Here is a 13,103-nt window from a genome sequence, read left to right as displayed (position 1 = left end):
AATCATCCCCCACATGCCACTGTGGATTCATACAAAACTGGGTGTATCTGCCTGGTACACAATGGCACCCCAAGATCTCTTCTGAACCTCCATAGAAACTCCGGCCGTGCATTCCACCAAGAACACTAAGTACCTGCAGCACTCATGAAAACATGATGCACTCATCCCTGGCAACGATGGGAAGCTACAAAATCAAGCCAATTCTATATCCCTACACCCCTGGTAGGGGAGTTCAAATGGAAAAGACTGACATAAACATATTTCGGAGGACATAAACCACACAAGTGCTTCCCCTGACAAAGGCGTTTCCAGATTAAACCCTAGCCAGTGACCTCAGTCTCTTCAGCGGCTCATCAGATTTCAGAGGTGAAAACCCTTCCTGGCACAACTGTATTCCATGACAATAATAAACCTCCGCCCGTCGGTTCTCTTTTGATTGCTCTGTTTTGTTTTCCTTCATTTCAACAAGGTCTCGTTTATGTAGCCCAGCCTGGCCTCAAACTCATGATCCTCAGGCTCTGAGTGCTAGGATTATGGATGTCCATACTGTGTTTACATGCGTGGATCACTTGTTGAAATTTGATGCGTGGATCATTTGTTGAAATGTGATGCGTCCTGACTCACCTGGGTTTGTGGGCAGACACGCATGTGCACATGGGTATCTGTAATCAAAAGTGGCTAACAGTCATGTTCACTTCCTGAGTCCCACTATAAAGGATGACCACCTCTCTGCATGACCGAGACAATCAGGCTCAGTCTCCCGATGCCTTCCGATCTCTGCCATCTACAAGTCAGTCCCTGCAGCCTTCCTCTGCCCAGCTCCCCGCCAAGTCCTTCACTCCCTCAGGCTCACATCGGAAAAGAACATTGCAGGCCCTTCAAAAACGTGGTCTCGCTCCTAAACACTACCTTCTAGTCAACAAAGCTCGGTCACCTCCTGGCTTTTGTCTCTCCACACCGACACCTTTGCCAAGCCCGCGTCATCCAGCCGGGAGCCTCTCCTCCCATCTGCAACATCTCTAGCCCCACCTGAAAAACCTGGGTCAGATGCCCCGGCTTCCACAGAGTCTCTCTGCTTCAGTGGAATCCCTCTCTCTCCTGCAAAACCTTGGACTCTCGTGTGACTAGGCATGTATTACCCGCCATGGGCTCTGGAATGAGGTCAAACCATAATTAGCCGCATCAGGGTCTAAAAACTTCCTTTTGCACATATTCCAGCTGTTTCTACAAGCAAGGAAAAAAGAAAAGGAAGAAGGAAGGGTGTTGAACCACCAAATCACAGGCTGTTAGAACTGGTGGGAGGCCCCAGAGGATCACCAGGTGAAGAAGATGTTAAGGACGGGCTCATGTTGTTCAGAGGAGGCATGCATGAGGCCAAAGACTGGTGGGGGAGGGGAGGGGCCGGAGGAGGTGGAATGCATGCCTCATAATCAGGAAGCAAAGAGAGTCAGGAAAGGCCTAACAATTAATTCCCTTCAAGGGCCCCTGTGATGGCCAGTCCTTGTGGTCAATGTGATGGTATTTAGAATTATCACAGGAATTAACTTTTCTTCTGTGTGTCTGTAAAGAATTCTCTACGTTGGGTTAACTGAGGTAAGAAGACGACCCACCTGTGTGGCAGGCTGGGGTCCCATACTGAACAAGGAGACAGAGCTAACCAGCAGCACTCATTGGCATCTGCTTCCCGGCTGCAGGTGCACTGTGCCAGCTTCTCACTCCCGCCACCATGCTTTACCTTCATGATGGACTGTGCCCTCCAACCGAGAGCCTCCCCCCCCAAAAAAAAAAAACAAAACAAAAACAAAAACAAAAACAAAAAAAACTCCCTCCTCATGTTGCCGCAGCAATGACAAAAGTAACTATTGCAGTTCCGGTGGCCTGAGGTCCTCCTGGTGGGCCCTTTCTACTAGAGGCAGAATGCCAAGAGTCCAGGGCCCGAGCCTTTAAAACACAGACCTTTAGAGGACAAAACAGTCAGCGGCCCTGTGACTTAGTCCTGCACCTGCCCATGATGAAGAGATGTCAGTCTGGCCTTCTCGGACCATGCCCAAGAAAAAAAAAGAGCCCGAATCTCATGCTTCAGGGATCCACCACACACCCCTGACTTGTGAACTTAGGTGCCATCTGCTGGCCAAGGCAGGTACTGCATTTGGACCTGTGGCCCTAAGGGTAGTCAGGGAACACAGCTGACTGGGTCCGGGCCAAGGTCACTTCTGAGACAGCAGAAAATGCCCCTCTCTTTAGGGACCAGCTCTTGGGGCTCCTCTTATTACTTTTTGCTGCCCTTCACTTAGCCAATTGGCCCCCCAGAACTCTTCTAAGCTAGTCCCTATGCAAGGATGAAGTCCTTAGATGACCTTTTCTCTACACTGATAGGACCACCTGATGTCAAGGAACCAAACATAATCATGGAGTTAAGAATCCAGGGATGCTGTTGCCTCCACCTTCTGCACCATCCCTCTAGTGGAGATACCCTCTTAGACCAGCCCTAACTCCCTGGAACAGGAAATGGCTTGAGTACACAATTGATTCTCAGGGACTCTGTGGATGGGGAGGGTCCTGAAGAAACTCGTGAACTAAGCTGTCAGGACCAAACCAGCACCCTCAGCTCCTGCCTACCCCTGCTGCAGTCTGAGAAGCGGGCACACTCACACAGTCTTTGAACTTGGGATGACCTTAAAACCCAGCCAAGGACTGGGGAGCCAGAAAAACGGTGATGCAGAATACCCAGCTTCTTCCAACTACATCCTGGAAACTAGGGGTGCAGCCTGGCTGCCACGGGAGGGCCTACAGCTGGAGGGGGCAGGAATTAATGCAACCCGTCAACACCATCCTTAAAGAGAGTGTTCTTCCCCAGCAGTGTCGTGGGAGGGGCTGGAGGAGGGAGGCGTGCAGAGTGAGTGATTTCCTCCGCCTTCACACCCCCACACTCACCTACCCTGCCTCCCACACAGCCCCTCTCCCCTCCCCTCCACCCACAGATGAAAAAGTGTGTCACCAGAGAACAAAGGCCACCTTCCCAGGGGGTGGGGGGACTGCCTGGGGACCTGTGGTACTGGAGGTTTCTACACTCCCCAGCAATGAGGGACAGCCACTCAGAACTATGACCTGGACAACAGCCTCCCTCTCTCAGAAGAACCCCTGGACAAACGGGGACAGTAGCCATCCAGCCACTGGGCTTAGGACTACTCAGCTAGAGGAGGCTGAGAAGACCGATACTCAGGAGACATCTTCCAATCCCCAAACCTCCTGCAGCCTCTGGTTGGCCGCCATGACAGCTGACAGCCCTGACTTGTCACCATCCTCTGCCCTGCCTGGTCTGGAAGGAGCCACTGACCTGCTCTTGCCCCACCCTTCACCCAGATGCTTCTCCTACCACCCCTCCCTCACATCCACCCCTGCTGAGCTGCAACACACCAGCAAGGATGCTCAGCACTGTTATTACAGTGAGTTACTTTGTTTTTTTAGTTCGGGAGTGGGGTGAATCTCACACTGTTGGACGCCAGAGGCCAACAGTCTCAGCAAGAAGCAAAGGCCGCCTCAGCCCTGTCCCTACTGCCCTGGGGTTCCTCTATCCAAGCCCCACTCCTCCTAGCCTCCAGCTTTCTCCCTGACACCAACCCTAAGTCAAACCTGCCTTTCATTCCTTCTACCTCCTTCTGGAGGAATCGTTCCTCAGAGCAAGACAATCTTGGAGGTATCTGTGCCTGACCCGGGCCTCCCAGAGTCAGACCTCTCTGCAGGCCAGACCACCACTGATATGCAGGAACCACTTGTCTGGGTTCTGGATCCTTACTACCAGCTCCACATATCAGTTAAAAAACAAAAAAACAAAAAACAGGACTGATCTTTATCCAGCCTCTGCCACACCCTCAGCCTTGCCTCGCATAACCCAGGAAAGCCCATTTGCCATTAAATAGACACTGGAAGAGACCACATACCTCACTACTCTGGTGCTACAGGTCCAGGGAAAATGGGCTGCCACGGCCTTCACCTCTAACGATACTCTGGCTTGCAACAGAACAGCCTGATTTCCAACAAGCTACGCCACACTTGGAGGGTGCTAAGTTATGGTCCAGGGAGATCAACGATTTCCCAGGACAGCTGCAGTTTATATAGGACCTAGCGCTCTGCCCGGCATTTGCTGGATGGATAAACAGATGGACAACTGGCCTAGAATCACTTGGCAGATAGAGAATATAGAGAAAAACCACACACACACACACACACACACACACACACTCTCCCTCCCTCCCTCCCTCCCTCTCTCTCTCTCTTTCTCTCTCTCTCTCTCTCTCTCTCTCTCTCTCTCTCTCTCTCTCTAAGACCACAGGCACAGAAGGCTAGGGTTACACAGTGAGGTGAGTGGGGCACAGGACAGGACAGCCAGCAGCACAGTAGCGCCCTCTGTTTGCAGTCCATTATCTTCTATAACCTTCCCGCCAACCCCAGTGGGCACTACGGTCTTTCTCGTTCTACAGATGAGGTGACGGGAACACATAACTCGTGCTGGGTCCAAGACTGCAGCTCCAAAGCCCAAACTCTAGTCACCAGGCCCCTCCCAGGCCCAGGCAGTCAATAAAGCAGGTAGGTGGCGTGCACACGCACGTGTGTGTGTGTGTGTGTGTGTGTGTGTGTGTGTGTGTGTGTGTGTGTACCACACAGATACAGGTATGGTGGAGGCCATCAGGTCCCAGGAGCTGAAGTTAGAGATGACTGTGGGTTGCCCAGTGAGTGTTGGGTACCAGATGAGTCCTCTAGAAGACGGGCAGGCACTCTCAAGCACTGAGTCATCGCTCCAACTGGCAGGGATCAACAGTTACAAACCAGCCTCAGAACAGGCAGTGGGTGAAGACTGGACTTTTAAGATCAGGCTCAGAACTCTAGATGACAACACTTGGTGAGGGGATCAGGGTTCAGCAGAGGTCTTGGAGGGGTGCCCAAGCTACAGCACACACTGTCTTAAGGCTGGGCCTGACCTGCCGCTCAGCCACCTGCAGTGGATACTCCAGTCCCTCCATGTCCAGAACAAGCCAGTGAAGGTCCAAGCAACCACACCCAGTTTAGAAAAAAAAATAAAATAAATTTTAAATCAATGCCCTGCAGGTCCCCATCTCCAGGGTACAGAATGGACATGAGAAGGTGAGACTTGAGGAGGTGAGTTCTAATGCCTCTTTCAGAAAGCCTTTTTTTTTTTTTTTTTTTTTTTTTTTGAGACAGCTCTGGCTGTCCTGCAACTCACTATGTAGACCAAGCCAGTCTTGAACTTACAGAGATCCACCTGCCTGTGCTTCCCAAGAGCTAGGATTAAAGGCATGCAACACCATGCCCAGCAGGGAGCCTTCTGATAGTCAGAGGCAATAGAATGGAGGGGCACCTTGGGCAGCTGGCAGCTAAGAGAGTAAGCGTCCCATCCCTGGAGATCAAGCAGGCTGGATAAGTATCTACCAGAAACATTCCAAAGAAGCCAATGCAGTGAACTGGACGGTTTGCTGATGGCATCCTGACACAGTGTGCTAGCCTTCATCCCTCAGCTGCAAAATGGAGTCGATAATAGTTCTCACCTCCTCACACTTGCTGTGAGGATTGTGACAGTGCAACCCACGACAGTCCTCAGTATGCAGTAAACCCCCAGGAGCTGACAGACGGTATTAGGTCAAAGCATCCGAACCATCTCAGGTCACCAGCCAACACTGCTGAATACGGACATCTCACATTTCGGCTATTATCTTTTACTGATGGTCACTGAGGCTCCTTCTAGCTCGTGGTTCAGCACCGAATGCTGCTGAGACATTTGATTCCACATCAGTGATGGATCCTCAGTACCCTGGGCCAGGCAGCAGGGCTCTGAAGGAGCCTGTTGTAGAGGCAGACTTTTGTCTGGTCCCTCCCTGCTCCAGAACAACAAGGTACCTCCTTGCCCAGGTCTTCTCGGATGACCTGCTGGACTTCTTGCATGCTGCTCTGTGGAGCCTGACTGTGCAACACCTTCAACGTGCTGGTGTACTCCTCTGGCAGCAGGTAGTCCAGGGCCCCCAGGTGCTGGCCCACCTTGATGAAGGTGCCCCGGTTGGCACAGCAGAGCTCACAGAGACGTCTGGCAGAGCGGAGATGCACCTGCAGGAGACAGGCAAGCCAGAGAAGTGAGTGCAACCTGTTCCCTGGACAGTATCCCCTTCTTCTGCCTGTCTGCTCAAACACCTTTGTTTACTCCCCAGTGCCCAGGGCAGCAGGTACACACACACACACACACACACACACACACACACACACACACACACACTTCTCTTTTCATCTTTTACTTTCCTAGTCTCCAGAGCAGTCAATTCTTATCTCACACTGAGGCCAGCCTCTGCACACAGCCTGATGCTTCCAGTCTCCTCCCCTTCTATCAAAGCTTAACTGGTTGGAGCCTCACTCCCCACAAATGAATATTCGCAGCTATTAACCGAGACAAACATAGGGCCTCATTGAAAGGTATACTGAGCTAATTGTTTTTCCACCTACTCCTCAACCATCTCAGACTTCAAGGTGTTTGCAACTCTACCACTGACAGTGTGATAACAGTAATAGTAGAAAATAATAATAACGACTCATATATAGCATAATTTTTAATCCTCAAAATAGTTCAGGGAGGCAGAGTTGATACCTTTAAAAATAAGAAAATCAGTTGTCTTATTTAGAAAACAGAAATGAATATCCAAGGAAAGGCTATAAAACATTCCAAAGCTAAGGCTTTCTTCCCACACATGGAGCAGACAGCTGGGCAGGTTGTCAACGATGAGGCCCTTCATTTACACTCTGATGTGATTCTCTCCTCCTAGAGTTGAGAGGCGTCCCCCCATGCACCCAAGCTGGTCCTGAGTCACCAGCCCAGCTCAGGGTCTTGAGGTTAGGTAGGCCCTACTTCAGATCCCAGAGTTACAGACTGCTGTGAGCTGCTATGTGGGTATTGAGAATTGAACCTGGGTTTTCTGGAAGAGCAGTCAGTGCTCTTAACCACTAAGCTATCTCTCCAGTCCTGGGGCTACAGCTTCTAAGGAAACTGGGCCTTGTACATACTGTAGGAGACAAGGAGTTCCCGCGAGCTATGGGGACCTGTTATCTGCTTCTATCCAAAGTAGCAAAGGAGTTTGAACAATAAAAATAAAACTTACAATCTCAGGTGCTGAGAAGAACAATGACAGAATTAGCAATAAAAACCATGTTAAGAGTTAGCACAGGGGGTTGGGGGTTTAGCTCAGTGGTAGAGCACTTGCCTAGCAAGCGCAAGGCCCTGGGTTCGGTCCTCAGCTCTAAAAAAGAGTTAGCACGGATGGAAGAAATGCCTTCCTGTATAATCAGTTGCCAGGTGAGCCACGAGCACACTAGTCCTTTAGACAGTGGTTCTCAATCTGTGGGTCACAATCCTTTTGGGGATCAAATGACCCTTTCACAGGGGTTGCCTTAAGACCATCAGAAAACACAGACATTTACATTACAGTTCATAAGAGTAGTAAAATCACAGTTATAAAGTAGCAACAATAGTAATTTGATGGTTGGGGGTCACCACAACATAAGGAACTGTATTAAAGGGTCACAGCATTAGGAAGGTTGAGAACCACAGCTCTCAATAGTAGGAAGAGAATGCTGGGGGCTGGAGAGATGACTCAGTAGTTAAGAACACTTGTTGCTCTTGCAGGGGACTTGGTTTGGTTCCCAGCACCCACATGGCAGCTCACAAACAGTCTGTAACTCTAGTTCCAAGGGATCCAGTGCCTTCTCTGACCTCCATGAGTACTTGGCACGCATACGGTGCACATCCACACATGCAGGCAAAACTCGGACACATAAAATAAAAAAATTTTTTAAAAAGAAAACAAAACGAAAAGATCCCTGCAGCCCTGAACACCCCCATCCCAGGTCCAGGCTGTCTTCAGGCCCACAGGGACCCATCCATTTCTAATCCTGGTGCATGGCTCTGATATGCATCATAACCCATTCTAGGGGGGAGCCTATGGTCCTACAACTCCACCCCTTCAGTGGAGTCTCCCAGCCTTGATGCAGACGGGGTCCAAGTGGCACCAATGATGGTCCATTTCCTCTAGCAGTTAACAGTAAGAAATTAATCCTAACATGGACAGTGACCCCAGAGAAGGTAGAGTTGGGAGGCAAGGAGATTCTCTTGAGAAGTGAGAAAACGGGGAGCTGGGGATGCAGTCCATGTGGTAGAATGCCTGTCTAGTATCCAAAGGACTTGGTTCAGCTCCAGAATCACAAAGGACTGAAACCAGGACAAAGCTGGCCAATGCTAGACAGTGGAAGGACATATGGAACTAGGTTAAGTAGTGGCTATAGCTAGTCAAGGGTAAGCGACAGTTCTGAGATGAGATGATGTGGTCAGAACAAAGTTTAAAACTATTGTAGGCAAACAACTCAAGAGTGTGTGAGTGCCTGTGAAGGGCAGTAGCCAACCTCGGTGTCCTCCTCAATCACGCTCCACTTCCGTTTTTGGGGACAGGGTTTGTCCATGAAGCTGGAGTTCATCAATTCCTCTAGGCTGGCTGGCCAGTGAACTTCAGGGAACTACCTGTCTCCTGACACCCCCAAGGCTATGGTTACACATGCACACTACCACACCCAATTTTTAAGTGACAGGAATCCAAACTCAGGTCCCCATGCTTACACAGCAGGTACTTTACCAATTAGGCCATTCCCCTGCCCCTAAAGGTAAAAAAAAAAAAAAAAAAAAAAAAATCTTAGTAAATCCAGCCCCTGTAAGTGGGACCATCTACACTGCCTCTCAGCTATGGATCCACCCACCTCTTCTTGATCCTAAAGACAGGCATCAGGTTTGGGCAGCAGGGGGGTGCACTGAGGCCCAAACAGAGGCCAGCATTGCCCTTAATGGTTCCAGTGTTTAGAAAAAAATGAGCAACCAGCGAGGCAGGCACTGCTCACAGATCAGTGGCGGCCCATGCCCTCCACTACCTGTAGGCCCGGTCTGTGAACCAACCAAGGCACTCCACAATGTGTTGAGCACCCAACATGCTGTTCCTACAGGTGAACTTGCTCTCATACCCACTCACAAGCTCTTCTGCCAGCCAGCAGGCTGCCCCCGACGTGGGAAGAACTCAGCTTAAGTCATCAGACTCAGCCTTGTTCTCTGGCCCACCGTCTCCAGGAGTAGCTGCTGTGTGTATTTACAGTTTCCGCCATTAGAATCTCATTGGATCTCTTCTAGAAATTAGCCATCTTTCACTACTTAATAATTCTTTACATTCAATTTCCCCTGTTCAAATTACTTATGTAATTAGAAGCTGGGTGATACACAGTGCTAAGCCCTGAAATTAAATTTGCAATGATTAAGATGAAAATTGAGGGGTTTTTCAGATCAAGAGAACTATTGAAGCCATAGTTTGTGTGTGTGTGTATGTGTGTGTGTGTGTGTGTGTGTGTGTGTGTGTGTGTTCATCCTGAAAGTTGCAGCATGTGTTGCTGTGTGTGCTTGTATGTTGTGGGGCACCCTGGATGCACGTGTGCATGTGTGTACTGCTGGCAGACCTGATTACTGTGTTCTATTTGTTTGTTTGTTTTTTGGTTTTTTTGGTTTTTGTTTTTCAAGACAGGGTTTCTCTGTGTAGTTTTGGTGCCTGTCCTGGATCTTGCTCTGTAGACCAGGCTGGCCTTGAACTCACAGAGATCCGCCTGGCTCTGCCTCCTGAGTGCTGGGATTAAAGGTGTGCACCACCGCCGCCCAGCATCAACTGTGTTCTTTAAGCTAGATTCACACCTACACGTCCCTGTTGCTGCGGGTCCTTAGAAAGCATTGACCTCATCCTGTCCAGCCTCTCCAAAAGGAAACAGGGTTCATTGTTCCTCATCACCTGTGACTCAAAACAGTGACAAATGGATATCTCTTGACACAAAGGGATGGTCACCTTCAAACACTGTCTAAGCAACATGGGGATCCTTGGTTCACCCAAGCCCAAGAGAGGCCAGTCAACCCTGGCTTAACTATTTATTACATGGCACATTAGCTCTTGGGTACAGAGGCTATGTGTGTCTATAGTATAGTCTGTGTACCTCAGGGAAAGCCACCCAGTCACCAAAAAATGTAGACTGGTAACAAAGATAGGTCATAAAAGATAGGTCAACAAAGATACTCATAAAACCAGGATCCATGAAACTGAGTCAGTACCTACTGCATATGGCACCCTCATTTCCACTAAAGAAGGCCTGATGAGGTCACCTTCATTCAGTTTCTACACACACACACACACACACACACACACACACACACACACACACACGCTCACAGACAAGGTGCATTGCCACTGACAGAAAACTTAAAATATTCTGCAATGGTGCAAAACGCCGATGCTGCCTAACAGTAACACTCGGCCCTCCAGGGTCCCTATTCTGCTCCAGCTCCCGCAGGTCCACTGTCCTTTTGGGTCAGAAGCCAGGCTCGTTCTAACATTCAGGATTACATCACCAAGCTCACCTTTTCACATGGGTTCTGTAAGTTCAAAGCCTCACGCTTGCAAGGCAAGCACTTTACCAACTGAGTCATCCCCCAGCTGCGGACCACAGACCTTTGATATGTCCATAAAGATTAAATAACTTCAGAGTTCAGGGACACTTTCAAAGTCTCACAGCCAGTAAATGAATGGTAAAAATCACAATGTCTGTCATCAGGCACCTAGGCCTGTATCCTCTGCCCCCTATGCAAGGAAATGAGCATTGATGGGGGTTTTGTATGTACTAGGCTTGCAGTGGTGATGTACATCATGGTCTTCGCATAGAAAGACTACAATATCAACATATCAACTGAGCAGCGGGCATACATCCAAAAAGCCAAAACTGTCAACAGCAGGCAAGAAAGGTAGCTGTCCAGTCACTCCATGTGACAGGCACTGAACAATAACCAGGTTAGGAAATGAGGTGACCCTGACGGTTGGATCCAGTGTATACATTTTAGATGGCTACAAAAGATGTATTCACTCCTAACCAAACAAGGGGGGGGGGGAGGGTCATGTGACTTGCTAGTCAATGTTACTGACACTGGAGTCAGGAAGACTTGAGCCCAAATCCTACTTTGCTACTTACCTATCATCAAACCTCGACAGAACCTTGGTCTCTTCCCGATCAGAAATAGGACAATAATTACGCTCACCACAGTGGTTAAATAAAGTAATGCGTAACATCAAGCCTAGCACCAGGTCCAGCATACAGTCAGTGCACAAAAACTAGCAGAAAAAGCAGAGAGGAAACAAATCAATCTCTCCAGGGAGTGAAATGTCCAAAAATTAATAAAACAGAGTTCCCCAAAGAGTGGCTGGGAAACAGTTTTTAAAATGTTAAACATCCTTCGCCATCTGGGAACTGACAATTAAAACTACTTTGAGATTTCATTGCCCTCCCATCAGGATGGCTAAGATCCAAAATACAGCTGGGCAGTGGTGGCTCACGCCTCTGATCCCAGCACTCGGGAGGCAGAGGCAGGCAGATTTCTGTGAGTTCGAGGCCAGCCTGGTCTACAGAGTGAGTTCCAGGACAGCCAGGGCTACAAAGAGAAACCCTGTCTCAAAAAAAAAAAAAAAACAAAAACACAAACAAACAAAAAATCCAGAGCACAAATGCTTGCTTGCATGGATGTGGGGAAAGCAGCAACCCGCATTTGCTGCTGATGGGGTGTAAATGCAGCCACTATGGGAATTAGTGTGGATGTTGCTCAAAAAGCTGAAAATAATTCAGACATGATCCAGCTCTCAGGCAAATAAATACACAAAGAACTCTACATCCTACCACAGAGATACTTGCTCCATGGTCATTGCTGCTCTGTTCACAATATCCAGTAAATGGAAACAACCTAGATGCCCATCACAGATGAATGGGTAATGAAAATGTGGCATATCTACACAGAGAACTACTACTCAGCTACTAAGAAAGATGAAATCATAACATCCATAGGCAAATGAGGGGAACTGGAAATGTCCTGATTGAGGTAAGCCAGGCCCAGAAAGGCAGAGGTCACATGTTCTCTCTGATTTGTAGATAGTAGCCTTGAATCTTTAGATATTTGTGTTTCATTTGGAATACCCACAGAGGCCAGGAAAATACTAACAGACCATGAGAGAAGCTTTCAAGAGATAGGAGACAGACTACAGTGATATAAAGGAATAAATTATGGCGGAGAAGGAGAGGGCGGGTAGAAGAGGAAACTGGGAGGGATAAATAACTCTAGGGACTTCTCAAAAGAGGTCATCTGGAAACTTACTACTGTAGAATCTTCCTAAAATATAGCTATACACATACATAAAAGGAGTCACAATGAAATCACCCTAGAAGGGCAATAGGGCCCCTACTATATCAGAGAATAACAAATAAAAAGCCCAGGGCTAGGAATGGGTTACTTCTCTTGGAGTTGTTGGTTAGTGAGGTCCCATAGACCCCTAAACAGTACAGGCTATTACCAGTGCTATTGTTGACCCTCCGGAACATGACAGCAAGACCCTCTTGCTGAACATATCACATACTTGAGTCACAGAACATGGGGAAATCAAGTTAGAACTAACCTGGAAGTTTTGTCCCCACTGCCTAGCTTTCATTGTGCTGGAAGGTGCTAGACAATGAAACCAGAGGAGATAAGCAATCATCGATCTTACCCAGGTGCGAATTCTGTCAGCTGTAACAGTCTATCTGGCAAGACATGCCCGCTGGGCGCAAAAGGAGCTCAAATGCCATGCATTCCATGACGACCACTTTGCTGTCAGTCAGAAGTCAACCACTTTCTGACTGGACTCAGGGCCCGCTACACAAGATGAAACCCATACTTGGCACCATTATCAGGCCTCACACCATGGTAAGACAGCTCATAGACCTGAGGAGAGAACCCACTACTCTCATTCCACTAAATATAAATATATTAACCCAATTCCTAACAACCTATCATTACACTCATAGATTAATGCATCTCTCAACCCTCATCAGAGAAGCTTCTGTTTGCAATAGATGATTGACAGAGACCCCTAACTGGTCAATGCATAGAGAATAAGAGACTGCAGAAGGCCAGCCCTACGTGGAACAAACGTACCATACCTGGTCCTCCAAAGGCTCAG

The 13,103-nt window shown here is 48.6% G+C and overlaps 1 protein-coding gene across 4 annotated transcripts in view; it reads right to left on the bottom strand.

Moving 5' to 3' along the window:
- The window catches only part of Adck1 (aarF domain containing kinase 1), a 95,356-nt gene that overhangs the window by 55,104 nt on the left and 27,149 nt on the right, over positions 1–13,103 (bottom strand). For all 4 annotated transcript variants that reach the window (XM_036206568.1, XM_036206570.1, XM_036206571.1 and 1 more), the window contains exon 4: positions 5,914–6,117. In XM_036206568.1, the coding sequence (XP_036062461.1) occupies positions 5,914–6,117 (204 nt within the window). The remainder of the gene's footprint in view (positions 1–5,913; positions 6,118–13,103) is intronic.

This window comes from Onychomys torridus, chromosome 14 (assembly GCF_903995425.1).
Source record: "Onychomys torridus chromosome 14, mOncTor1.1, whole genome shotgun sequence".
Taxonomy (NCBI): domain Eukaryota; kingdom Metazoa; phylum Chordata; class Mammalia; order Rodentia; family Cricetidae; genus Onychomys; species Onychomys torridus.
This window is presented reverse-complemented; position numbering and strand designations above follow the sequence as displayed.